The sequence below is a fragment of the Macaca thibetana genome, chromosome 19 (genome assembly GCF_024542745.1).
Source record: "Macaca thibetana thibetana isolate TM-01 chromosome 19, ASM2454274v1, whole genome shotgun sequence".
Taxonomy (NCBI): Eukaryota; Metazoa; Chordata; class Mammalia; order Primates; family Cercopithecidae; genus Macaca; species Macaca thibetana.
The window spans coordinates 19,894,099-19,921,699 of NC_065596.1; the positions used below are offsets into that span (position 1 = coordinate 19,894,099).

Sequence of the window (27,601 nt, forward strand, 5' to 3'; positions counted from 1 at the left end):
AAGGGCAGGCTTCAGAGGGTGAAGGTAGGGGGTGCTGGGAGGTGGGGCAGGGCAGGGAGGGGCCCCCACTGGTCAGGAAGGACAGAGCCCGATGCATGGCTGTGCCTGCCCCTCGACTCCCTCAGCCCTGGGAACCCCCAGGAGTGAACTGGGAGCCGACAGCAGAATTGCCCCTGGGACACAGGGTGAGAGAACAAAGCTTCCCAGGAGAAAAAAAAAGAAATAAAAATAAAATTCCAGTGATGTATGAAAGAGTGGCGTGTGGGAAGGGAGGAGGTGAAACCTGGGGCTCCCTGAGCCTGCTTCCTCACCGAGGAATGGGGTGATGCCCACTCAACCCATTTGTGAGCACGCACAATGTGCCAGCTGGTTTCAGTGTGCTGGGTTGCACCAATTTTTTTGAGATGGAGCCTCACTCTGTTGCCCAAGCTGGATGGAGTGCAGTGGCACGATCTTGGCTCACTGCAACCTCCGCCTCCTGGGTTCAAGTTACTCTCCTGCCTCAGCCTCTGGAGTAGCTGGGATTATAGGCGCCTGCCACCACACCCAGCTAATTTTTGTATTTTTAGTAGAGACAGGGTTTCACCATGTTGGCCAGGTTGGTCTCAAACTCCTGACCTCAAGTGAAACACCTACCTCGGCCTCCAAAAGTGCTGGGATTATAGGCATCAGCCACCACGTGTGGCCCAAATAAACTTCTACTGTGCATAATTTACCCCATCTGTGGTGTTCTGCGAAAGCAGCAGCAGATGGACAAAGATAGAAGCTGCAGACAAGGTCTGTGTAGGTAAGAAACTGAGAGTGTCTTGTGGCCAACAGCCATGAGGGACTGAATTCTGTCAACAACCACAAAGGTTTGGAAGCAGGTCCTTCTCCAGTTGAGCCTTCAGATGACACCCCAGCCCGGGCCTGTGTCCTTTTTTTTTTTTTTTCTTTGAGACAGAGTCTCACTTTGTCCCCCGGGCTGGAGTGTGATGGCACAATCTTGGCTCACTGCAACCTCCACCTCCTGGGTTCAAGTGATTCTCCTGTTTCAGCCTCCCAAGTAGCTGGGATTACAGGCATGAGCCACCCACGCCCAGCTAATTTTTGTATTTTTTGTAGAGACAGGTTTTGCCATGTTGGCCAGGCTGCTCTTGAACTCATGACCTCAGGTGATCTGCCTGCCTCAGCCTCTGAAAGTGCTGCGATTACAGCCGTGAGCCACTGTGCCCAGCCTGGCCTCTGTCTTGATTGAATCCTTGCTAAACCTTAAAGCAGGAGACCCAGTGAAACCACACCCAGCTTTCTGTTGTTTTTAAGTTGCTCAGTTTTGGAATAATTTGTTATGCAGCACAAGAAAACAAACAGAGGAAGAGGTGAGCAATAAACACGCCCCCCAAGGCATCCTCTCTGCACCCTCTTAGAACTCACTTACCTGCTTTATTTTCATCATAGTCATCACCACTTTTGGTATACATTATTTATTTGTATGTTATTGTAAAACAATACATAGAAGTTTTTTTTTTGGCTGGGCGCAGTGGCTCACACCTGTAATTCCAGCACTTTGGGAGGATGAGGTGGGCAAATCACTTGAGGTCAGGAGTTCGAGACCAGCCTGGCCACATAGTGAAACCCCATCTCTACTAAAAATAGAAAAATTAGCCATGCATGGTGGTGTGTGCCTGTAATCCCAGCTACTCTGGAGGCTGAGGCATGAGAATCATTTGAACCCAGCGGGCAGAGGTTGCAGTGAGCCAAGATCATGCCACTGCACTCCAGCCTGGGTGACAGAGTGAGATGCTGTCTCAAAAAAAAAAAAAAAAAAGTTAACATAAGAAGGGGTGTCGGGACTGGGCGTGGTGGCTCAAGCCTATAATCCCAGCACTTTGGGAGGCTGAGGCGGGCGGATCATGAGGTCAGGAGATCGAGACCATCCTGGCTAATATGGTGAAACCCCGTCTCTACTGAAAATACAAAAAGAATTAGCTGGACGTGGTGGCGGGCGCCTGCAGTCCCAGCTACTCAGGGGGCTGAGGCAGGAGAATGGCGTGAACCTGGGAGGTGGAGTTTGCAGTGAGCCGAGATAGTGCTACTGCACTCCAGCCTGGGCGACAGAGCGAGACTCCATCTCAAAAAAAAAAAAAAAAAGAAAGAAAAAGAAAAAAAAGAAAAAAAATTTAAAAATTAGGTAGGTGTGGTGGCTCTGCCTCTAGTCCCAGCTACCTGGGAGGCTGAGGTGGGAGGATCACTTGAGCCTGGGAGATTGAGGCTGCAGTGAGCTGTGACTATACCACTGCACTCCAGCCTTGGTGAAAGACCAAGATCCTGCATGAAAAAGGTGGGGGTTGGGTGAGGGAAGCTAGGCCCAGGATAGGAACTGCGGCATGTTCCTGTAATCCTAGGATTTTAGGGGACTGAGGCAGGAGGGTTGGTTGAGGACAGGAGGTTGAGTCCAGACTGGGCAACATGGCCAGACCCTGTTTCTCAATTTGTTTTTTTTAAAGAAAGAAAGAAAGAAAGGCCAGGCATGGTGGCTCACACATGTAATTCCAGCACTTTGGGAGGCCAAGGCAGGCGGATCACCTGAGGTCAGGAGTTCGAGACCAGCCAGGCCAACATGGTGAAACCCCGTCTCTACTAAAAATACAAAAGTTAGCAGAGTGTGGTGGCAGGTGGCTGTAATCCCAGCTACTCGGGAGCCTGAGGCAGGAGGACTGCTTGAACCCGGGAGGTGGAGGTTGCAGTGAGCCAAGATCGCACCACTGCACTCCAGCCTAGGAGACGAGAGCGAGACTTCATCTCCAAAAAAAAAAAAAAATAAATAAAAATAAACGTAAAGAAAGAAAAAAAATAAATAAAAGAAAAAAGATAAATAAAAGAAAACAAGGCCGGGCGCGGTGGCTCATGCCTGTAATCCCAGCACTTTGGGAGGCCGAGGCAGGCGGATCACAAGGTCAGGAGATCGAGACCACGGTGAAACCCCGTCTCTACTAAAAATACAAAAAATTAGCCGGGCGCGGTTGTGGGCGTCTGTAGTCCCAGCTACTCGGGAGGCTGAGGCAGGAGAATGGCGTGAACCCGGGAGGCGGAGCTTGCAGTGAGCTGAGATCGCGCCACTGCACTCCAGCCTGGGCGACAGAGCGAGACTCCGTCTCAAAAAAAATAAATAAATAAAATAAAATAAAAGAAAACAAAAAAAGCCCAGATGGTAAGCCTGGGCACACTTAGGCGACAACTAAATATAAATATCTGGGCTCATGCCTGTGACCCCAGCACTTTGTGAGGCCGAGGCAGGAAGATCGCTTGAGCCCATGAATTCAAGATCAACCTGGGCAACATGGCGAAACCCAGTCTCTTCTAAATATACAAAAAGTTAGCCAGGAATGGTGGCACACACCTGAGGTTCCAGCGACTCACGAGACTGAGGAGGGAGGATCACCTGAGCTCGGAAGTTCAAGGCTGCAGTGAGCCAAGAATACGCTACTGCACTCCAGCCGGGGCAAGAGTTAGATCCTGTCTCAAAAAACAAACCTCTGTGAATGCCCCTCGAATTGTGCTAACAGAGCCTTGTCCTGGGGCCTCCTCAGACTCTGGGAGAGAGAAGGGGCCCGGGCGGTTGGCAGATTTCCTTTTATTGGTTCTAGACAGTTTGTGGAAGGAAGAGATGAGGCCGTCTAGAGGCCAGTGGGCTCGCCCAGTGCCCCAGACACTGACACCCTGAAGTAGTGTTGGAATCTGAGACGCACTAGGGATACTGCAGCCCTAAGCATGGTGACAGGTGGAGGCAGGAGCAGCAGGTGTCCCCGATGTGTTGAGAGGCTGGTGAGGGCAGAGAGAAGCGACCTCCCGGGGTTGAGGTCCCTGTTGGCCCTACGTGCTTGGAGCACGCTGGCACTTGTCTATAGGGTCTCCGGTTACGCCAAGGCCTCCTGCCCCGACCACCAGCAACGCTGGCCTCAATGTGGCTGAAGCTGGATGTGTGGCCCTGACCCAGGGCAGGGGTCCTAGGAGGGCTCAGTTGCTGCCGTTGCTGTCGTCACTGTCCAGGTACGCACCCAGCTGGCTCAGGGAGGACGCGCCAGGCGTCGGGGGTGCAGGGTCGGCCTCCTTCCTGCTCTGCGGGGCTCCTGGGGGGAGAGGGAGAGTTAGCTCATCTCAGCTCCAGAGCAGACGGGCCAGGGACAAGGCCTGGAGCACAGGACCGGCCACCTCTGCAGGTTTGCAAAGCCCAGAGGCGACAGCATGTGAATGGCCTGGCCTTTCCGGATGGCACCTGATGGGACCCATCGCAGATTTACGTCTGCACACCTGGGACTCAACAGCTTCGCTTCCGAACAATGGCCCATGCAAACCCTGCCCAGGCAGGCAACGTGCACTGTCAAAAATGGAAATGGCGCAAAGTTCAAAGTCCAGTCACTGTGGACTTAATCACCTTAGGAAAAATCATACTAATGCAATTAAGAGGGGCAGATTCTATGCCCAGCTGTGAAAGCCACTCTGACTCTCGGTCTTTTCCTCTGACAAATGGGATAATTTTTTTTTTTTTGAGACGGAGTCTCGCTCTGTCACCCAGGCTAGAGTGCAGTGGCGCGATCTTGGCTCAGTGCAACCTCCGCTTCCCAGATTCAAGAAATTCTCCTGCCTCAGCCTCCCAAGTAGCTAGGATTACAGGCACCCGCCACCATGCTTGGCTAATTTTAGTAGAGATGGGGTTTCATGATGTTGGCCAGGCTGGTCTTGAACTCCTGACCTCAAGTGATCCGCCGGTCTTGGCCTCCCAAAGTGCTGGGATTACAGGTGTGAGCTACTGCGCCTGGCCAGACGGCATAATTTTTTTTTTTTTTTTTTTTTTTTTTTTTTGAGTCACGCTGTTGCCCAGGCTGGAGTGCAGTGGCGTGATCTCAGCTCACTGCAAGCTCCGCCTCCCGGGTTCCCGCCATTCTCCTGCCTCAGCCTCCTGAGTAGCTGGGACTACAGGCGCCCGCCACCTCGCCCTGCTAATTTTTTGTATTTTTAGTAGAGACGGGGTTTCACTGTGGTCTCGATCTTCTGACCTTGTGATCCGCCCGCCTCGGCCTCCCAAAGTGCTGGGATTACAGGCTTGAGCCACCGCGCCCGGCCCAGACGGCATAATTTTTACCAGCACTGATAAAAATGTCTCAAATGTCTCACAGTCTCGTCGTGTGCCAGGGTCTACTCAAGTGCCACCGCTCACGGAATCAACCCAAACCGGGAGCCGACTCTACCTACGTGAGGTAGGTCCCCTTGGCTGCATTTTACAGGACACGACACTGAGGCCCCGCTGGGGGGAAAGTCCCTTGGCCAAGGCCATAGGACAAGCAGGTAGGGGTGCAAAGTACCTGCCCCCCGGATGCTTGGCTCTGAATTCTGGTCTTAACCACCTGGCAATGCTGACCCCACTCCCATCCTCCATCCCCCAGGGCTGGGGGTGTGGGACTCTCGTCCCTACAGAGCACCAGGTGTGTGACAACAGAGACACACATGCCATACAGACAGCCCCGGAGGTGGGACGGGGGATCCTGGCACCTGCTGGCAGCGAAGGCTGGGCAGGGAAACACGGATTCAACATTGATTTTATACATTCCCACAGGATTTGGGCTTTAAAAGCAAGCACTGGCTCTTTTTGTAATTGAAAGACAAAAAGAGGCCGGGCGCGGTGGCTCACACCTGTAATCCCAGCACTCTGGGAGGCCGAGGTGACTAGATCACCTGAGGTCGGGAGTTCAAGACCAGCCTGACCAACATGAAGAAACCCCGTCTCTACTAATAATACAAAAGATTCGCCGGGTGTGGTGCTGTAGTTCCAGCTACTTGGGAGGCTGAGGCAGAGAACTGCTTGAACCGGGAAGGCGGAGGTTGCAGTGAGCCGAGATGGCACCACTGCACTCCAGCCTGGGAAACAGGGCAAGACTGACTCAAAAAAAAAAAAAAGAAAGAAAGAAAAAAGACAAAAATAAGCTGCCCGCCTTCTCTGCTCACTCCACTAATTGGTCCTGTGGGGGTTGCAGGCCACCCTCAACCCACCCCATGAAGCTTCTGTAATTGCACAGGGAGCGCTGCCACCACCTGGAGGTCACTATGGAAACCGCGCCCGGCTCTGGGAACTCTTGTGACCTTACCTGGGGCGGGGGCCGCCTGAGGCTGCCCATTGCCGCAGTCCAGGTCGGCCTTTGCCTTCTTCACCACGACCAGCCTCGACAGCGGGGGCCGGCTGCCCAGGCTGCCAACGCTCTGCTCCCAGACCTCCACCTTCCTCTTGGGCTTTGGGGCCTGCAGGTGATGGGGACATGTGTGGGGGTCTGGCCCGGATCCAGGGCCCAGTCAGGCCCCTCTGCCCTCAACCCCTGCTCACTGCCCCATGCACACTCTTCCACTGCTGGCTGCACTGACCATGTTCCTCCTCTGCTCTAAACTCCTCTATGGCTCCCCACTGCCCCAGGCTTGGCACTCAAGGTCTCTGTCCATTCTCCATCCCACATAGCCTGCCCTGGCACTTCCTGAATCATACTGTGAATTCTCATCTCCACGCCTTTACCTATGCTATTCCCTTCACCAGGGATGGCCCCTTTTCCATGCACTCACTTGGTGAACTCCTACTCACCCTTCAATACCCAACACAAGACACCCCTCCTGAGAAGCCCATCATGGTTCAAGCTCACATGCAGGCTGCATGTCCACGCTCACAGTGCCCACAGTGCCCTCTGCTGGCTGTTATAACTCTCTCGCCAGCTCTGCCGTGAGCTCCTGTCTTCCCCACTGCTGGCTCTGTGGTGCCACAAACAGTTCCTGGCACAAGGAGGTGCTCAATGTACTTGAGAGAACGCATGAAAATGGAGGAAGCCGCCTTGGGAAAGAGTTAGGGGCAGATAGAAAAGACTTCCAGTTCCTTCACTGGAACAGAAGGGACCTGTTAATCTATTTTATTTATTAAATTTTTTTTTGGAGAAGGTCTCACTCTATTGCCCAGGCTGGAGTGCAGTGGTGCAATCATACATAGCTCATTGCAGCCTCGAACTCCTGGGCTCAAGCGATTCTCCTGACTTAGCCTCCTGCAGGTGCACGCCACCATGCCGGGCTAACATTTTTAATTTTTATAGAGACAGGGTCTCACTCTGTTACCCGGGCTGGTCTCGAACTCCTGGCTCAAGCAATCCTCCCATCTCAGCGTTCCAAAGAGCTGGGATGATAGGCGTGAGCCACTGCATCTGGCCTCTTTAATCTGTTTTATGTTTAAATAGAGGAAGTGGTAACCACTGGGTTAAGGAAGTCCCAATGGGTGCTCTACCCTCACGGAGCTCACTGTGGGGAGGGAGAGGAACAAGGAGACCAACACGCAGGACTACATCCATCTGGGTGAGAGAGAAGCCAGGGGGCATGAGCTTGAATTGTGAGGATGAGCTTCTCAAAGGAAGGGTGTCTTGCATTGGGTATTGAAGGGTGGGTAGGAGTTCACCAAGCGAGAAGGAAAAGGGGGCATCCCAGGTAAGGGGAATGGCACAGGTAAAGGTGTGATGAGAAGTCACCGTGTGATTCAGGAAGTGCCAGGGCAGGTTATGTGGGATGGAGAATGGGCAGAGGCCTTGAGTGCCAAGCCGATGGTGTGAGGGGCGGCCACTGCTAAGGTGGTGGAGAGGCCTCCTTAAAGTTGTGGCTCTGGGCCGGGTGCGGTGGCTCACGCCTCTAATCCTGGCACTTTGGGAGGCCAAGGTGGGTGGATCACGAGGTCAGATCGAGACCATCCTGGCTAACACAGTGAAACCCCATCTCTACTATAAATACAAGAAATTAGCCAGGCTTGGTGGCACATGCCTGTAATCCCAGCTACTCGGGAGACTGAGGCAGGAGAATCGCTTGAACCTGGGAGGTGGAGGTTGCAGTGAGCTGAGATTGTGCCACTGCACTCCAGCCTGGGTGACAGGGCGAGACTCTGTCTCAAAAAAAAAAAAAGTCGTGGCTCTGGGCTGATGTTAGAACCAGGAAAACAAGTCAAAAGGCACAGATGGCCAGGTGCAGTGGCGCACACCTGTAATTCCAACACTTTGGGAGGCTGGGGCGGGTGGACCACTTGAGGTCAGGAGTTCAAGACCAGCTTGGTCAACACGGTGAAACCCTGTCACTTTATTAATAAAAATAAAATACAAAACAGCCAGGTGTGGCAGCACACGCCCGTAATCCCAGCTACTGAGGAGGCTAAGGCAGGACAATTACTTTAGCCTGGGAGGCGGAGCTTGCAGTGAGCGGAGACTGTGCCACTGCACTCCAGCCTGGGCGAAAGAACGAGACCGTCTCAAAAATAAAAATAAGATACCTAGGTTAGTTCCCAAACCTGTTTCTACAGGTGGTACTCATCATCATTAAACTAAACGAAGGATTGGGAGGCCAAGGTGGGAGGACTGCTTGAAGACAGGAGTTTGAGACCAGCCTGGACAACATACAGACTCATCTCTAATAAAAAAAAAAAAAAAAGGCCGGGCGCGGTGGCTCAAGCCTGTAATCCCAGCACTTTGGGAGGCCGAGACGGGCGAATCACGAGGTCAGGAGATCGAGACCATCCTGGCTAACATGGTGAAACCCCGTCTCTACTAAAAAATACAAAAAACTAGCCGGGCGAGGTGGCGGGCGCCTGTAGTCCCAGCTACTCGGGAGGCTGAGGCAGGAGAATGGCATAAACCCGGGAGGCGGAGCTTGCAGTGAGCTGAGATCTGGCCACTGCACTCCAGCCTGGACGACAGAGCCAGACTCCGTCTCAAAAAAAAAAAAAAAAAAAAAAAAAAAAAAAGAAAAGAAAATTAAAAATGAGCTGGCTGTGGTGGCATGCACTTGTAGTCCCAGCTATGTGAGAGGCTGAGGTGGGAGGATCATGTGACCCCAGGAGTTGGAGGCTGCCGTGAGCTGTGATCACATCACTGCACTCTAGCCTGGGTGACAGAGCAAGACCTCATCTCTAAAATAAACCAAGAAAATGCAAGTGTGGAGATATTCCTTCCTATAAAAGTTAGGGTGAAGGTTTGAAAAGTCTTGATGAAGGTGTATCATGTAAAACCAAATAAAACACCTGCGATAAAATCAGGTACAGGCACAAGACTGAGGGAATACATCATAAAAGGTTGGACTGCTTTCAAAGTAGCTTTACTCTGTTGATTCATTTTAAAAAAAAAAGAGAGAGGAAGTAGTAGACAATGAATTCTGGGAGTGGTTTATGCAAGAACCACAGTGTGAGAACTCGAATCAGGGGATATAGCTTCAAAGAAAGGATCTTTTAGAAAACTGTCTTGGGGTCAGCCATGGTGGCTGATGCCTGTAATCCCTGTGCCTTTAGAGGCCAAGGCAGGAGAACTGCTGGAGGCCAGGAGCAGGAGACCAGCCTGGGCAACACAGCCAGACCGCATCTCTGCAAAAACAATTTGAAAAATTAGGGGCCAGGCGCAGTGGCTCACGCCTGTAATCCCAGCACTTTGGGAGGCCGAGGCAGTTGAATCACCTGAGGTCAGGAGTTCGAGATCAGCCTGGCTAACATGATGAAACCCCATCTCTACCAAAAAGGACAAAAAAATTAGCCGGGCGTAGTGGTGGGTGCCTGTAGTCCCAGCTACTCGGAAGGCTGAGGCAGGAGAATGGCGTGAACCCGGGAGGCGGAGCTTGCAGTGAGCCGAGATCGCGCCACTGCACTCCAGCCTGGGCAACAGAGCGAGACTCCGTCTCAAAAAAAAAAAAAAATACAAAAATTAGCCAGGCATGGTGGCAGGCACCTGTAATCCCAGCTACTTGGGAGGCTGAGGCAGAAGAATCGCTTGAACCCGGGGGGCGAAGGTTGCAGCGAGCCAAGATTACACCACTGCACTCCAGCCTGGGCAACAAGAGTGAAACTGTCTAAAAAAAGAAAAAAGAAAAGAAAAATTAGTCAGGCATGGTGATGTGTGCCTGTGGTCCCACCTACTCAGGAGACTGAGGTGGGAGGATTGCTTGAGCCCAGGAGGTTGAGGCTGTAACGAGCTGGGACTGCACCACTGCACTCCAGCCTGGGCAACAGAGCAAGACTCTGTGTTTAAAAAAAAAAAAAAAAAAAAAAAAAGAACAATCGTTTCTGTGTGTCTGTGTTATTGGTTTATGAGCCCCTACTTTTACCACCTTCTTCAATGAACAAACCAGAGTGGCTGAGGCCACCTTGGATGAGTCAGCTGTGGTGGAAAATGCTGGTCATCTGCCAAAGATCCTGCCCCCCTTCTTTTTTTGTTTTTTGAGATGGAGTCTCACTCTTTCACCCAGGCTGGAGAGTAATGGTGCAATCTCGGCTCACTGCAACCTGTGCTCCCAGGTTCAAGTGATTCTCCTGCCTCAGCCTCCCGAGTAACTGGGATTACAGGCATGCACCACCATGCCCGGCTAATTTTTGTATTTTTAGTAGAAATGGCGTTTCCCCATGTTGGCCAGGCCAGTCTTGAACTCCTGATGTCAGATGATCTGCCTGCCTCAGCCTCCCAAAGTACTGGGATTATAGCACTTTAAGCCACGGCGCCCGGCCTCCCTTCGTTCTAGTTAGCAGCACAGCCAGGCACAGACCAGCTGGAGGACGCATCTCAGTTTCCTTCGCAGCCAGATGGGGCCTTGTGCCTGTGCTGTGGCCTATGGCATGAGAGAAGAACTGAGCTGGGCCGCATCTGAGGCTGAGTGGTCCTCCACGCACCTTTTGCCTTCCCACAACCAGACCCTGAAGGTGCTCTGAGCCAGCTGTGAACACAGCGCAGGAAGCCGTGCTCCAGGAGAAGGAAGGAGCCTGAATCCCTGAATGGCTCCATGGAGCAGAGCTGCCTGGAAGTCCTAGAGTGTCAGCCCAGGGCTCTTACATGATTGAGAAATAAACTTCTATGTTCTTTCTTTACATTCCCTTATTTCAGCAGCTTAAACAGGGGTTGGCAAATTACAGACCCATAGGCCTGGCACAGGTTTTAGTAAATTAAGTTTTTTTTTGAGACAGAGTCTCACTCTGTCACCCAGGCTGGAGTGCAGTGGCACGATCTTGGCTCGCTGCAACCTCCGCCTCCCAGGTTCAAGCGATTCTCCTGCCTCAGCCTCCCGAGTAGCTGGGATTAATAAGCGTGAGCCACTGTACTCAGCCTTAATTTTTATTTATTTTAGACAGGGTCTCACTCTTGCTCAGGCTGGAGTTCAGTGACACTGATACAGCTCACTGTAGCCTTGACCTTCTGGGCTCCAGCAGTCCTCCTGCCTCAGTCTCTCAAGTAGCTGGGACCACAGACATGCACCACCACCCATGACTAATTTTTGTAATTTTGTAAAGAAAGGGTCTCACTTTGTTGCCCAGGCTGGTCTCAAACTCCCGGCCTCAAGCGATCCTCCTGCCTTGGCCTCACAAAATGCTGGGATTACAGGCAAGAGCCACTGCACCCACCCTATAAATAAAGCTTTTATTGGCACCAGGCAACGCCCACTTATTTACACCTGATCATGGTTGTTTTGGGCTATAGCCACACAGTGGAGGAGTTAGGATGCAGACTGGCCTTTTAAGAAAAAGTCAAGCTCTGGCTGGGTACAGTGGCTCAGGCCTGAAATCCCAACACTTTGGAAGGCCGAGGCAGGCATATCACGAGGACAAGAGATTGAGACCATCCTGCCCAACATGGTGAAACCCCGTCTCTACTAAAAATACAAAAAATGAGCCGGGTGTGGTGGTGGGCGCCTGTAGTCCCAGCTACTTGGGAGGCTGAGGCAGGAGAATCACTTAAACCTGGGAGGCGGAGGTTGCAGTGAACCGAGATTGTGCCACTGCACTCCAGCCTGGTGATAGAGCAAGACTCTGTCTCAAACAAACAAACAAACAAACAAACAAACAAAAGAAAAAGTCAAGCTGACCCCTGGCTTCAGTTATCCCTAGTTCACCTGGGAGTCCCCGGGACTCAGGCAGCCCCCCTCACCTCGTCCAGGATGGCGGTGGGGTTGGGCCGAAGGGCTGGCTGCAGGGGCGCGGGGGCAGCCTCATCCTCTGAGTCGGAGTCCTCCAGCAGCCTTCGCTTTCTGGCTTCCTCCAACAGGGCTCTGTGGGATGGAAGATGGGAACCTGGACGTGCTCTGCACGGGGAACAGGGCCTGGGATGCGCCTGCTGGGGTGGCGAGGGGCCTGGGTGCCCAGAGATCTCTTTCTGTCCTCAGTGAGCAGGGGTGGGAGGGAGTGGGGGCACACAGATTACTGTCTTTTTTTTTTTTTTTTAAAGAGACAAGGTCTAGGCCGGGCGCGGTGGCTCACGCCTGTAACCCCAGCACTTTGGGAGGCCGAGGCGGGTGAATCACGAGGTCAGGAGATCGAGACCATCCTGGCTAACACGGTGAAACTCCGTCTCTACTAAAAATACAAAAAATTAGCCGGGCACGGTGGCAGGCGCCTGTAGTCCCAGCTACTCGGGAGGCTGAGGCAGGAGAATGGCGTGAACCCGGGAGGCGGAGCTTGCAGTGAGCCGAGGTCGCGCCACTGCACTCCAGCCTGGGCGACAGAGCGAGACTCTGTCTAAAAACAACAACAAAAGACACAAGGTCTCACTCTGTCACCCAAGGCGGGGTGCAGTGGCACAATCATAGCTCACTGCAACTTCCACCTCCTGGGCTCAAGTGATCCTCCCCACGCAGCTTCCTGAGTAGCTGGGTCCACAGGCGTGTGTCCCTATGCCTCATTAATTTTCATTGCATTTAATTTTTGAGACAAAGTCTCGCTCTGTGGCCCAGGCTGGAGTGCAGTGGGGCAATCTTGGCTCACCGCAACCTCTGTCTCCTGGGTTGAAGCGATTCTCCTGCCTCAGCCTCCCGAGTAGCTGGGACTACAGGTGCCTGCCACCATGCCTGGCTAATTTGTGTGTGTGTGTGTGTGTGTGTGTGTTTTTTTGAGATGGAGTCTTTCTCTGTCGCCCAGGCTGGAGTGCAGTAGTGCGATCTTGGCTCACTGCAACCTCCACCTTCTGGATTCAAGCAATTCTCCAGCCTCAGCCTCCCAAGTAGCTGGGACTACAGGCAGGCACCACCATGTCCAGCTAATTTTTGTATTTTTAGTAGAGGTGGGGTTTCTCCATGTTAGCCAGGCTGGTCTCAAACTCCTGACCTCAGGTGATCGCCCGCCTCGGCCTCCCAAAGTGCTGGGATTACGGGCGTGAACCACCGCACCCAGTCTGCTTTTTAATTTTTAACTTTTTTTTAGACGTAATCTTGCTCTGTCGCCCAGGCTGGAGTTCAGCGGCACCACCTTGGCTCACTGTAACCTCCGCCTCCTGGGTTCAGGCAATTCTCCTGTCTCAGCCTCCGGAGCAGCTAGGATTACAGGCATCCACCACCACGCCCAGCTAATTTGTTTTTGTATTTTTAGTACAGATGGCCCTTGGCCATGCTGGCCAGGCTGGACTCAAACTCCTGACCTCAGGTGATCCGTCCACCTCGGCCTCCCACAGTGCGGGATGGGGGGCAGGAGGCCCCGTGCCTGGCCCCTTCTACATTTTTACATTAACTTTTCCATGTCCATTGAGGGCAGTGGTGGGGTTAAGCGCCTGGATGCTGGAACCAGCCTGTCTGGATGGAGCCTGGAGGGTCATCTTGGTGGGGCCCATGTCTGGACCTCCCTGGACCTCAGCCCTCCTGCCCATGACGAAAATCACACTGACTCCCAGGGCTGTGTGGGTAGTGAGGTTAGAGCCGCGCCCGGCGCCCGGAAGGTACGGGATGAATGCAGGCTCGCAACACTGTTCTGCACGGCATCGCTGATCTGTGCACCAATTATGCACTGATGAGGAACCTACCATAAACCCAAACCTGCTGGAAGCCCTGGGGATGCAGGAGAGGCCACCACATCCCTGTCCTTACAGCTCAGATTCTAAAGGACGGAGGGGAGACGAGGTACCAGGAAAGGAGGGGATCAGCATGTGGGCTCAGAGGTGGTCGGCGTCAAAGGCATTCACCAGCCAGCCGCAGGGGCTCACACCTGTCATCCAGCACTTCGGGAGGCTGAGGCGGGAGGATCGCTTGAGGCCGGGAGTTCAAGACCAGCCTGGCCAACATAGCGAGGTCCCGTCTACAAAAATAAAAACAGTTAGCTGGGCATGGTAATGTGCCCCTGTGGTCCCAGCTACCCAGGAGGCTGAGGCAGGAGGAATGCCTGAGCCTGGGAGATGGAGGCTACAATGAGCTATGGCTGCAGTACTGCACTCCAGCGTGGGTGACACGGCAACACCCTGTCTCAAAGAAAAGAAGAGTGTTCACCCGGGAGGCCTGAGGCTGTGTCCTCAGAAGGCGGCTGGTGAGGGTGGCCCTTGGTGGGTGTCTGGGAGCCTGTGCGGGGGACCTCCCACCCTCATGGATGGGACGGGCTCTGGGGCCTCAGCTGTTCCGGCAAACACCATGGTTTATGCCGGAGCCCTGTTTTCCTGTCGAGTCTGGAATCCCGGCATGGGCCAGGCAGCGGGGCCTGTGGGACCTCCCATAGGAACCCCACGCTGGGTCTCTAGGAGCTTTCCTGGGGATGGCGCCTCTCTCGAGTCCTCCCAGCTCGGGCTGGGGGATGAGGCGCGTCCTGCGAAGCTGCACCAGGAGAGGATCTGGAAGTCCCGGCCCCCAACACATCCCAAATGCCTTTTCCCTTTGCTGAATCTGCTGTGTCCTCTCACTGTGACAAACCGCAGTCATGCGGGTGACCACGTGCTGAGTCACCGTGCCTGGCAGTGGGCTGGGGACCCCTGAGACAGACGCCACAAGGGAGAAAGTGAGATTGGCTGTGGGAAAGGGGTCCCTGAAAAGGCGACACTGCAGAGAGCAGGGGAAGGGTTTGGGGCAGAGGCAGCGCCTGCCAGTGCAGAGGCTGTGAGGTGGGGCTGGGTGGGACCGGCCCAGACTCACGCGGTCTCCTGCTCGTCCTCTTCCTGCTCCTGCCTCCGCCGCTCCTCCTCGGACAGGCGGTGCTGCCGCAGCATGGCCTCAAAGTCCACGTGTGCCTGCCGCTGGTTCAGGTCTTTCAGCTCCTGGAGGTTCTCTAGCACCTCCATCTCCAGCTTGGAGTCCTTGGTCCGGTTCTCCAGCACCTGGTGGGGGCAGGGTGGTGGGGCTGAGTGCATGGGGATCACACCCCGGGGCAAATCCTGCCCGGCCTCGCGGGCCACCACGGGCCAAGGGAGGAATCCCCTACCCACATGTTTCCATCCTGCTCAGGGAACCCCCTGCCCACGCCCAGAGCTCTGTGTCCATTTCACAGGTGAGAACATTCAGGTCTGGGGAGGGAAAGTGACCACATGGGGCTGAGCAGTGGTGGAGCCAGGATCTGAGCCCCTGGACAGGGTGGGGTGGAAAGAGGCTGGCTCTGGACTCAGGTGGCCTGGATTTCCGGCCTGGTGCCATCTTTCAGTAAGAATAATAAAGAAAAATTTGGCCAGGCGCGGTGGCTCATGTCTGTAATCCCAGCATTTTGGGAAGCCGGGGGGGGCAGGGGCGGATCACCTGAGGTCAGGAGTTCGAGACCAGCCTGGCCAACATGGTGAAACCCCATCTCTACTAAAAATACAGGCTGGGTGTTATTGGTCACGCCTGTAATCCCAGCACTTTGGGAGGCTGAGGCGGGCGGATCACTTGAGGTCAGGAGTTCGAGACCAGTCTGGCCAACATGACGAAACCCCATCTCTATTAAAAATACAAAAATTAGTCGGGCGTAGTGGCATGTGCCTGTAATCCCAGCTTCTTGGGAGGCTGAGGCAGGAGAATTGTTTGAACCCAGGAGGCAGAGGTTGCAGTGAGCCGAGATTGCACTGATGCACCCCAACCTGGGTGACAGTGAGACTCCATCTCAAAAACATAAATAAATAAAAATAAAAATACAAAAATTAACCAGGCGTAGTGGCACACACCTGTAATCCCAGCTACTTGGGAGGCTGAGGCAGCAGAATCACTTGAACCCGGGAGGCAGAGGTTGCAGTGAGCTGAGATCATGCCAATGCATTCCAGCCTGGGTGACAGAGTGAGACTCCATCTCAAAAACAATAATAAAAAGGAAAAATTGTAAAAGACAAACTGAGCACCTACTGTACACTGGGCCCTGGGCTAAGATGTTTCCATATGCCATCTCATTTAATCCTAACAACCCCTATTTTACAGAAAAGGAAACTGAGGCTGAGGGAGGCAAGTCTGGCGGCCACAGGCCCCTGAGGAGCCAGGCAGGGCTGGGAGTGAATCCCGCCTGGCTGCTTCCCAGTGCTGTGACCTTGTCGTATTTGCCCTTTGGAAAATGGCAATTCTGACAGTTTAAAAATACGTCCACAAACTCTGATGCTCCTCCTTCTAAGGGGTGGAGGTGACTCCCCTCCCCTTGAGCAGGGGCTGGCTCTAATGAAATATGACAGAAGTGACGACATATTAACTTCTGCGACTAGGAAGTAAAAGCACAAGGCTTCCTCCTTGCTCTCACTCTTGGGTCACGTGCTCTGGGGTAGGCAGCAGCCATGTTGTGAGGATGCTCAAGCAGCTCCCCACACAGTGAGGAACTGAGGCCGACAGCCAACAGCCAGTAGAGGGAGCCAGTTTGTGAGTGGCTCCTCCAGCCCCAGTCCAGCCTTCAGATGATACTGCCCTGGCCAACACCTTGACTGCAACCTCATGGGAGCTCCTAAGCCACAACCATCCAGCTCAGTTACTTCTGGATGCCTGACACTCAGAAACTGTGGGATGATAAATGTTTGTTGTTTTAAGTCACTAAGTTTTGGGATAACCTGTTATGTAGCAATAGCTGACTAATACCAGGGTAAGAGCCCCTTGCTGTCAGTGTAACTAAATTCACACGCAGACAGCAGTGCGACAGGCCCAGGCACACACCAAACCCTCGCCAAGGCTCATTTCCCTCCCAGTTGTTCCACATGGCCATAGAAAATGTTGGATCTGCTCTGATGTGGCTTGCTCAGAAAACTCACATTTGGCAAAGGTGGGTGGGTCTAGGAATAGATAGGAATGGATGGGAAATAGGGAAGCAGGACGGGACAGCAGGGAACAGTCATTTAAAATTTATTATATATACACATGTATATACGTATGTGTGTGTATATGTATGTGTATATATATGTGTGTGTGTGTGTGTGTATATATATATATTTTAGTGACAGTCTGGCTCTGCCTCCCAGGCTGGAGTGCAGTGGTATGATCATAGCTCACTGCAGCCTCAACTTCCTGGGCTTAAGTGATCCTCCTGCCTCAGCCCCCCAATAGGTGGGACCACAGGTGCACACCAGTGCACCTGCCTAATTTTTGTTGTTGTTATTGTTGAGATAGAGTTTTACTCTTGTCGCCCAGGCTGGAGTGCAATGGCGTGATCTCGGCTCACTGCAACCTCCACCTCCTGGGTTCAAGCAATTCTCCTGCCTCACCCTCCTGAGTAGCTGGGATTATAGACATGGGCCACTATGACCGGCTAATTTTTGTATATTTAGTAGAGACAGGGTTTTGCCGTGTTGGTCAGGCTGGTCTTGAACTCCTGACCTCAGGTGATCCACCTGCCTCGGCCTCCCAAAGCACCTGGCTAATTTTTTTTTTTTTTTTTGAGACAGAGTCTTGCTCTGTCGCCCAGGCTGGAGTGCAATGGCATGATCTCAGCTCACTGCAACCTCTGTCTCCTGAGTTCAAGCAATTCTCTGCCTCAGCCTCCCAAGTAGCTGGGATTACAGGTGCCTGCCACCATGCCCGGTTAATTTTTTGTATTTTTAGTAGAGATGGTGTTTCACCATCTTGGCCAGGCTGGTCTTGAACTCCTGACCTCGTGATCCACCTGCCTCAGCCTCCCAAAATGCTGGTATTACAGGTGTGAGTCACCGTGCCTGGCCAGCACTGGGCTAATTTTTTAATGTTTCATAACGACAGAGTCTCACTATGTTGCCCAGGCTGGTCTTGGACTCCTAGACTCAAGTGATCCTCCCGTCTCAACCCCTAAAGTAGCTGGGACTACACGTTCAAGCCACTATGCCTGGCTCATTTTATTATTTCTGAGAAAAAACAAAATTGTCCTATTGGAAGTGAACATAATTTCTTTTTTTTTTTTTTTTTTCAGATGGAGTCTTGCTTTGCTGCCCAGGCTGGAGTGCAGTGATGTGATCTCAGCTCACTGCAACCTCTGCCTCCCAGGTTCAAACGATTCTCCTGCCTCAGCCTCCCAAGTAGCTGGGATTACAGGCATGCACCACCATGCTTGACTAAACTTTTTTTTGTTTTTGAGACAGAGTCTCACTCTGTCACCCAGGTTGGAGTGCAGTGACACCATCTTGGCTCCCTGCAACATCCGCCTCCCCGGTCCAAGTGATTCTCCTGCCTCAGCCTCCTGACTAGCTGTGATTTCAGAAGCGCGCCACCACGCCCAGCTAATTTTTGTATTTTTAGTAGAGACAGGGTTTCACCATGTTGGTCAGGCTGGTCTCAAACCCCTGACCTCATGACCTGCCCACCTTGGCTTCCTCCCAAAGTGCTGAGATTATAGGCGTGAGCCACAGCACCCAGTGTTTTTTTTTTTTTTTTTTTTTTTTTTTTTTTTTGAGACGGAGTCTCGCTCTGTCGCCCAGGCTGGAGTGCAGTGGCCGGATCTCAGCTCACTACAAGCTCCACCTCCTGGGTTTACGCCATTCTCCTGCCTCAGCCTCCCGAGTAGCTGGGACTACAGGCGCCCGCCACCTCGCCCGGCTAGTTTTTTTGTATTTTTTTAGTAGAGACAGGGTTTCACCGTGTTAGCCAGGATAGTCTCGATCTCCTGACCTCGTGATCCGCCCATCTTGGCCTCCCAAAGTGCTGGGATTACAGGCTTGAGCCACCGCGCCCGGCCAGTGTTAATTTTTTAAAATTTTCGTAGAAACAGGGTTTTCCATGTTGGCCAGGCTGGTCTAGGACTACTGACCTCAAGTGATCCTCCCACCTCAGCCTCCCAAAGTGCTAAGATTACAGGCATGAGCCACTATGCCTGGCCTCCTGGGGACATCTTGAAGTTTTGCCAACCACGTCCCCCACCCCATCTTCCTTCCTTGGGGACCTGAGGCAGGAAGGGCACACTCCCCAGCACACACATGCACCCCCACACACACACAGTGCTCATGAACATCTGCACGGCCCCCAACTCACCTTCATGGGGTTGTTCAGCTCCTCATCCTCCCGCTCCTTCTGCACCCTCTTCTCCTCCTCCTCCAGGAGCTTCTCAGCCTGGAAATTCCGCGTGGCTCCGTGCTCCATGGTGTAGTCTGTGTTTTCAGGGTCTGTCTGGGGGGAAGATAGACAGACATCAGCTCCTACATCCCCAGGCACCGGAATCTTCTAAAGCAGCGCCAGCAGTTCAGGGCCCCTAGTCTCTGATTTTTACTGGTTCTACTACCTTTTCTTTTTCTTGTCTTATTGCTTTGGCCGGTGAGATTTCTTTCTAGTGCTCCTCCCATCTCCTTGGGCAAAAATGCCCAACGCCCTGGCATGGACTTTAAGACTCTTCTCATCTGCCCACTGCCTCCCCGCAGCCTCCACTCCCTACCCTCAACATGACTGCAAATAAAATCTCCAACAAGGCGGGCAGATCACTGGAAGTCAGGCATTCAAGACCAGCCTGGTCAACATGGCGAAACCCCGTCTCTACTAAAAATACAAAAATTAGGCAGGGCAAGGTGGTACATGCCTGTAATCCCAGCTACTCTGGAGGCTGGGGTATGAGAATCGCATGAACCTGGGAGGTTGAGGTTACACTGAGCTGAGATTGTGACACTGCATTCCAGCCTTGGCTACAAGGTGGAACCCTGTCTCAAAAAAAAAAAAAAAAAAAAAGATCTCCAAGGCTCTGCACATGTTGTGATTTCTGCCCTTTGTATTTATTAACACCTTTTCTTTGATTATAAACCCTATGTACGAATATGTATAGAGCATGCCCCTGTTATTGTTTATTGAACAAAGAGGCTAAATACACCCTGGTATCTTCAATTACACACTGGAACAGAAAAGTGACATTAGCAGAAAAACTGAAATCTACCTTCGGTCTAAATGCTAATAGTAACACTACGTTTTTTTGGTTTTTTTTTTTTTTTTTTTTTTTTTTTGAGACGGAGTCTCGCTCTGTCACCCAGGCTGGAGTGCAGTGGCCGGATCTCAGCTCACTGCAAGCTCCGCCTCCCGGGTTTACGCCATTCTCCTGCCTCAGCCTCCCGAGTAGCTGGGATTACAGGCGCCTGCCACCTCGCCCGGCTAAGTTTTTGTATTTTTAGTAGAGACGAGGTTTCACTGTGTTAGCCAGGATGGTCTCGATCTCCCGACCTCGTGATCCGCCCGTCTCGACCTCCCAAAGTGCTGGGATTACAGGCTGGAGCCACCGCGCCCGGCCGTTTTTTTGGTTTTTTTGGGAGAGGGTCTCGCTCTGTTGCCCAGGCTGGAGTGCGGTGGCAGGATCATGGCTCACTGCAACCTCAGCCTCCTGGGTTCAAGTGATCCTCTCACCTTAGCCTCCCGAGTAGCTGGGACTACAGGTATGCATCACCACACCTGGCTAATTTTTACATTTCTTTTTGGTAGAGACACGGTTTCGCCATGTTGCCCAAGCTGGTCTCGAACTCCTGACCTCAACTGATCTGCTTGCCTTGGCCTCCCAAAGTGCTGCAATTATAGCTGTGAGCCACTGTGCCCAGCCCAAAATGTTTTTTTTAATCAAAGAAAGAAAGTTTATGGCAAAAAAGTACTCAAAGAGTACTTAAGCATAGGAAGAGAAAATTTTAAGTTCTCTTCAGCCTTTCCTCAAATCCTCAGGGTAACAATTAAAAGTCAAATTGTGATTTTTATTGGCTGCGTAATATTCCATTGCATGCTAATTTTTTTTTTTTTTGACACGGAGTTTCACTTTGTTACACTGGCTGGAATGCAATGGCGCAATCTTGGCTCACTGCAAGCTCTGCCTCCCGGGTTTAAGCAATTCTCCTGCTTTGGTCTCCCAAGTACCTGGGATTACAGGCAAGAGCCACCACGCCCGGCTTGTTTTTGTATTTTTAGTAGAGACAGGGTTTCACAATGTTGGCCAGGCTGGTCTTGAACTCCTGACCTCAGGGGCTCTCTTTCCTGCCTTGGCCTCCCAACCTGCTGGGATTATAGGCATGAGCCACTGTGCCCGGCTTTTTTTTTTCAGATGGAGTCTCACTCTGTCGCCCAGGCTGGAGTGCAGCGGTGCAATCTTTGCTCACTGTAACCTCTGCCTCCCAGGTTCAAGCGATTCTCCTGCCTCAGCCTCTTGAGTAACTGGGATTATAGTCCGCCACCATGCGCAGTAATTTTTGTATTTTTAGTAGAGACGGCATTTTGCCATGTTGGCTAGGGTGGTCTTGAACTTCTGACCTCAGGCAATCCACCTGCCTTGGCCTCCCAAAGTGCTGGGATTACAGGTATGAGCCGTGCCCAGCCTGCAAGCTAATTTGTTCTTCTCATGCCTTATTATTATCTATCTAGGTCGCTTCTGTTTTTTTGCCTTTATATAGAATGCTGCCATGAACATCTCCCCCAAACTGTTGTCTGTTAATTGGGGATAAACTGAAATAAGATTCCCTGCATGGAGAGGATCGGAGTAAGGAACCCCAGGGCCTGCCCTGATCTGAGGTGTGCTGGGAGAGAGGGACCGGCTTGGCTGGCCGTCTCGTCTACCTTGAAGGTGATCTCTGCCAGGCAGCGCGTGCACTTGATGTAGAAGCGGAAGATGGGCAGGCCCAGGTAGACCTCGTTCTGCACCGTCTCCTTCCGAGCGTTGAATTTCTTCCCCTTGTAGATGTATTCTCCGCACGTCTTACACCTGCGGGGCGGGATGTAGGGGAGCGAGCTGTCTTGGAACTCTGGCTCCCACTGGTGGGCTGTCCCTGCGGCATCCTGCAAGATCACTGCTTGCTTGCCTCCAGCGACGGGGAGCTTCCTCCTTCACGAGGCAGGCTGCCCCACCCTGTGTCCAAATTTGTTCTACCTGAGAGCTTTGTGTTCTCATTCATATCTTTCTGGGGCTCGGTCCAAGGGTCGCCTGCTTGGGAAGCCCCCGGAGTAGGTGACGCCTGCCTGTCATGCACTGCTAGAAGCAATCTTGGTGTTTACGGGGCATCCCACCCCCCAGGAGGAAAGACGCTGCACAGAAAAATGCCGCCCCACCTCCCTCTTCCGCTCCTACTCGGGGCTCTGCTCCCCAGCCCAGCACGCCTGCCTCCTGTCTGAGCCTGCAAACACCCCCCGCTCAGTCCCAGCTCAAGGCCTTTGCTCCTACGGTCCCATGGCCGGTGACGCCCTTCATCCTCAGACCTCAGTGCCATCAGCAATTTGCCTGATGTCGCCCTGACCACCCCCGCTACCTACAGCCCTCCCTCCTCCGCCACTGCCCCAGGGGCTCCCTCTCCTGCCTGACTTCCGGGGCCCGTGCACCTGCCTGACTACCAATGATCTCCACTTCCCAGTAGACTGCGGGCTCCATGAGGCCAGGGACTTTGTTTCTAGTGCCCAGTACAGACCCTGGCACACAGCAGGTGCCCAATAAATGAGAGCTGAATGAATAAATGAATGAAGGAGGGGGAGGCGCAGACAGGCCATCAACACATGGGCATGAACCAGATTTCACTGACCCAGATGGCTCTTTCCTCGTCAGGTGTGTGATTTCAGATACGCTACAGCATGAAGAGGTGTGGGGTTTAGAGTTGGTGAAATACAATAATTCTAAAGTGCTACAAAGGGCAAGATGTGGGTACCGTGAGTGGGGACAATGGAGGCCTCCCGGAGGGGGTGAGATTGGAGCCATGACCTATGGCAGACAAGAGGAGCCCACCACGTGTAAGTAGAAGGAGAAAGCCAGGCGTGGTAGCTCATGCCTGCAATCACAGCACTTTGGGAGGCCGAGGAGGGCAGATCACCTGAGGTCAGGAGTTTGAGACCAGCCTGGCCAACGTGGTGAAACCCCAACACTACTGAAAATACAAAAATTAGCCGAGCATGGTGGCGCACACCTGTAATCCCCGTTACTCAGGAGGCTGAGGCAGGAGAATCGCTTGAAGCCGGGAGGTGGAGGTTGCAGTGAGCCGAGATCACACCACTGCACTCCAGCCTGGGCAACATAGCAAGACTCTGTCTCAACAACAACAACAACAAAAGAAAGAAAGTAGAGGGAGAGAGTTCCAAGCAGGGGCAGCAGTGTGTGCAAAGACCCTGGGATAGGATGAACTTGGCTGTTGGAGAAGCTGAAATATATCTATGGGGCTGCAACTCTGTGGGGTCCTATCCTCTCTGCTCATATGTTTACTAACCACCAAGATCTCAAGGCAGGCACTGGCGGAGGCGGAGGTTCTAAAAGGTCCAGAGCTTAATTCCAAATGGTGAGGCGAAGGAGGGCCAGAGTGGTCAATGTCTGAGCCAGGACCAGTGATCTGGTCTGAACACAGGACGAATCACCTCTGTCGATGTCAGGCACTGCGTCCTTCAGCCACGGCTGGTGTGTAGGGTCTCGCGGGGGGTGCTCACCTCATGTTGAAGGGGGCCATCAGCCGCACCACGTACTGCCGGTCTTTGGGGAGCTTGAGTTTGGGGATCTTTGACGGGTCAAAGTCCGGCGGGTAGTATTTCTGCGGGGGAGGAAGGAAACATTGGGGGAGTTATTTTCAGAAGCAGGGGCAGGACATGGCAGAGGGAAGGGGCTCTGGGGAGCTGTGTCGGGGGTCCCCAAGCCCACCCTAGGTTCTGCGATAGGCAGAGAGGACTGGCAGGACTCAGTACAGTCGGAGGGAGGCCAGGCACAAGCTTCCTGACTCTCTCTCAGTGGAGACATACAGGATGCATTTGATTCTCCTAAATACCAGTCACGACAATACACATGAAATGTTATCTACACGGGAAGCTCTAAAAAGCCAGTTTTTTTGTTTGTTTTTGCTTTGAGACGGAGTTTTGCTCTTGTTACCCAGGCTGGAGTGTAGTGCCGTGATCTCAGCTCACTGCAAAACTCCGCCTCCCGGGTTCAAGCGATTCTCCTGCCTCAGCCTCAGCCTCCCGAGTAGCTGGGATTACAGCCACCCACCACCACACCCAGCTAATTTTTGTATTTTTAGTAGAGATGGTGTTTCACCATGTTGGCCAGTCTGGTCTTGAACTCCTGACCTCAGGTGATCCACCTTCCTTGGCCTCCCAAAGTGCTGGTATTACATGTGTGAGGCCCCATACCCTGCCCTTTGTAGAGGTTAAGCTTTGCTTAGTGCTTCTGTTGTTCCGGCAGGAGACTGAGTTCCCCAAGGTGTCCCAACTCCCCAGCAACTCTGTAGAGGTTAAACCAGGACACTGTTAGCTCAGCCTCCCAATTACTATACTACATCGTTTCCTACACAGTCATGTCCCTGGATCTGAATCCTAAGTAGCTGAAACCTGCGGGGCTCAGTTTACTCCTCTGTGAAACGGGCACATTGTCTTCTGTCTCCAAGAGTCTTTACACAGGTTCCTTGAGGCAAGGGGGATAAACTGCTCTTTGCAGTGTCTGGTACCCAGCAGGTGCTTCAAACACAAAGTGCTTTATTTTCCAGTGGTGCAGTAGAGTTATCTGTCATAATCCATACTCACACTGCCTTTGTATCCCGGGGCTCCTGTTTCCCAGGAGTTCCTACAGCAAGCCTGGGACCGCTCTCCTAGAAAGACCTGCGTGCGGCCGGGCACGGTGGCTCACGCCTGTAATCCCAGCACTTTGGGAGGCTGAGGTGGGCGAATTGCCTGAGCTCAGGAGTTCGAAACCACCCTGGGCAACATGGTGAAACCTCATCTCTACTAAAATACAAAACAAAAATTAGCCGGGTGTGGTGGCGGGCACCTGTAATCCCAGCTACTCAGAAGGCTGAAGCAGGAGAATCGCTTGAACCCAGGAGGCAGAAGCTGCAATGAGCCAAGAACGTGCCACTGCACTCCAGCCCGGGCAGCAAGAGCAAAACTCAGTCTCAAAAAACAAAAAAACAGAACTGTGCCAACACTATGGTTTATACTGAACCTCTGCTTTTCTTCTGGAAGTCTGGAATCTTGGCCACTGTCAGGCAGAGAGTATCTGCATGACCAGACCCCAACAAAAACAAACACACACACCCCTCTCCAAAGAACACGATTGGCTACAGGCCCCAAGAGGGGCAGGGCTTCATACGGCCACGCCCCTCAAAAAGTTGGCACAAGACCGCCAGTATTTTAAGGAAGCCCCGCCCCCAGATAACATGATTGGATCATTCCCTCCGGGAAAAACCCTATCTGGTGAAGTGATTGGGTAAAAGCCCAAGCCACGCCCCACAGGTGATGGCTACACCCCTGCCCGGAAGGGAAGACTTAGCGAAGGCCCACCCCCCACGGAAGGCGATGGGGAGGAGTCTGGGGAAGAGTCTGGGAAGCCCCATCCCATGGAGGGCCGTTGGGAAAGAAGGGTTCCAAAGAAGAGATACCAGGAAGCTCCTCCCTCTCCCGGAGTTCCGGGATGTCCCGCTCCGATTGGAAAGCCCCAGTCGCCCAACACTTACGTTTAATACTTTTCGCTCCGACATCTTTGCCTCCTAATCACCTCGCAAGCACCTGAGAAATGCTAAGCCTAAGTACCAAGCTTGTCCGACGGAAGCCTCACTTCCGTAAACGTCACTTCCTTCATCCTGTTATTGGCTGCAGCATACATAGTCGACTTCTTTCATTGGTTCCAATCCCCGTCTATCAAGCTGGAAGTCCCGGCGTCTTCCCTCCGGAGTTGCAACCTGAGTAGCGTGAAATAAGGGTTCCGGGATCCATACGGAATTGGAGAGTTTTGTAGAGTGCGCTGCGCCCCCTAGAAGCGGGCAGCGGCTCATTAAAATTTTGTAACGTGACCTGGCTGCGGGTCGCGACAGCCCTTGTTCTTCATTCTTTTATTCAGCAAATATGTATTATGCGCCTGCCTTGTATTCTGGGCTCTGGGAATCCACACATCGTTCCTGTGCCCGCAGCTTTCACATGGGGTTGGGGCCACATATAGGATGACTTAAGAGGACCCTGGACGCCTCTTGAGTCACAGACATTGACTTAAAGATCAGGCTCCAAACCCACTTCCTAAACATACGCAGTGTCTCCCAAATGTCCCTCCATTGCCCACCTGTGCCTTCCCTTTAAAGAGGACTTCCCGGCCGGGCGCGGTGGCTCAAGCCTGTAATCCCAGTACTTTGGGAGGCCGAGGCGGGTGGATCACGAAGTCAGGATATCGAGACCATCCTGGCTAACATGGTGAAACCCCGTCTCTACTAAAAATACAAAAAACTAGCCGGGCGTGGTGGCGGGCGCCTGTAGTCCCAGATACTCGGAGGCTGAGGCAGGAGAATGGCGTGAACCCGGGAGGCGGAGCTTGCAGTGAGCCGAGATCGCGCCACTGCACTCCAGCCTGGGTGACACAGCGAGACCCCGTCTCAAAAAAAAAATAAATAAATAAATAAATAAAAATAAAGAGGACTTCCCATCCCATTCCTTCTCCAGCCTCCTCCCCACCTTTCATGGACGTTTCCTCTATGTCAGATTGTTCCAGGAAAGGGGTCCGGATCCAGACCCCAAGAGAGGGATCTTGGATCTCGTGCAAGAAAGAATTCCGGGCGAGTCCACAGTGCAAAGCAAAAGCAAGTTTATTTAGAACGTAGATGAATAAAAGAATGGCTACTCCATGGACAGAGCATCCCCGACGGCTGCTGGTTGCCCATGTTTATGGTGATTTCTTGATGATATGCTAAAACAAGGGGTGGATGATTCATACCTCCCTTTTTTAGACCATATAGGGTAACTTCTTGACGTTGCTGTGGCAATCGTTTATTTATTTATTTATCTTTTGAGAAAGAGTCTTGCTCTGTTGCCCAGGCTAGCGGGCAGTGGTGCGATCTTGGCTCACTGCAACCTCCGCCTCCAGGATTCAAGTGATTCTCCTGCCTCAGCCTCCCAAGTAGCTGTGATTGCAGGCGTGTTCCACCATGCCTGGCTAATTTTTGTGTTTTTAGTAGAGACAGGGTTTCCCCATGTTGGCCAGGCTGGTCTCGAACTCCTGATCTCAAGTGTTCCACTCACCTCAGCCTCCCAAAGTGCTGGGATTACAGGTGTGAGCCACCACGCCCAGCCTGCCATAGTATTTGTAAACCGTCATGGCGCTGGTGGGAGTGTAGCAGTGAGGACAACCACAGGTAATTCTTGTTGCCATCTTGGTCTCGGCCGGCTTCTTCACTGCAATCTGTTTCATCAGCAAGGTCTTTTTTTTTTTTTTTTTTTTTTTTTTTTTTTTTTGAGACGGAGTCTGGCTCTGTCACCCAGGCTGGAGTGCAGTGGCTGGATCTCAGCTCACTGCAAGCTCCGCCTCCCAGGTTCACACCATTCTCCTGCCTCAGCCTCCCGAGCAGCTGGGACTACAGGCACCCACCACTTCACCCGGCTAGTTTTTTTCTTTGTATTTTTTACTAGAGAGGGGGTTTAACTGGGTTAGCCAGGATGGTCTGCATCTCCTGACCTCGTGATCCGTGCGTCTCAGCCTCCCAAAGTGCTGGCATTACAGGCTTGAGCCACCACGCCCGGCAGCAGGGTCTTTATGACCTGTATCTTGTGCCAAACTTCT

The 27,601-nt window shown here is 52.6% G+C and overlaps 3 protein-coding genes across 3 annotated transcripts in view; 1 reads left to right on the forward strand and 2 right to left on the reverse strand.

Annotated features, from left to right (window-relative positions):
• Window positions 1–27,601, forward strand: part of SIRT6 (sirtuin 6) — a 286,565-nt gene that overhangs the window by 186,894 nt on the left and 72,070 nt on the right. The window lies entirely within an intron of this gene.
• FSD1 (fibronectin type III and SPRY domain containing 1) overlaps window positions 1–27,601 on the reverse strand; it is a 293,078-nt gene that overhangs the window by 48,471 nt on the left and 217,006 nt on the right. The gene's annotated exons all lie outside the window — the stretch shown is intronic.
• Window positions 3,599–25,616, reverse strand: YJU2 (YJU2 splicing factor homolog). Its single transcript, XM_050770636.1, has 8 exons — window positions 25,515–25,616; window positions 23,503–23,603; window positions 21,661–21,805; window positions 19,126–19,260; window positions 14,890–15,071; window positions 11,937–12,057; window positions 6,123–6,273; window positions 3,599–4,109 (listed from the first exon to the last, which is right to left on the reverse strand). Exons 1-8 carry the CDS (start codon window positions 25,536–25,538, stop codon window positions 3,997–3,999), a joined length of 972 nt encoding a protein of 323 aa, XP_050626593.1. The 5' UTR covers window positions 25,539–25,616; the 3' UTR covers window positions 3,599–3,996.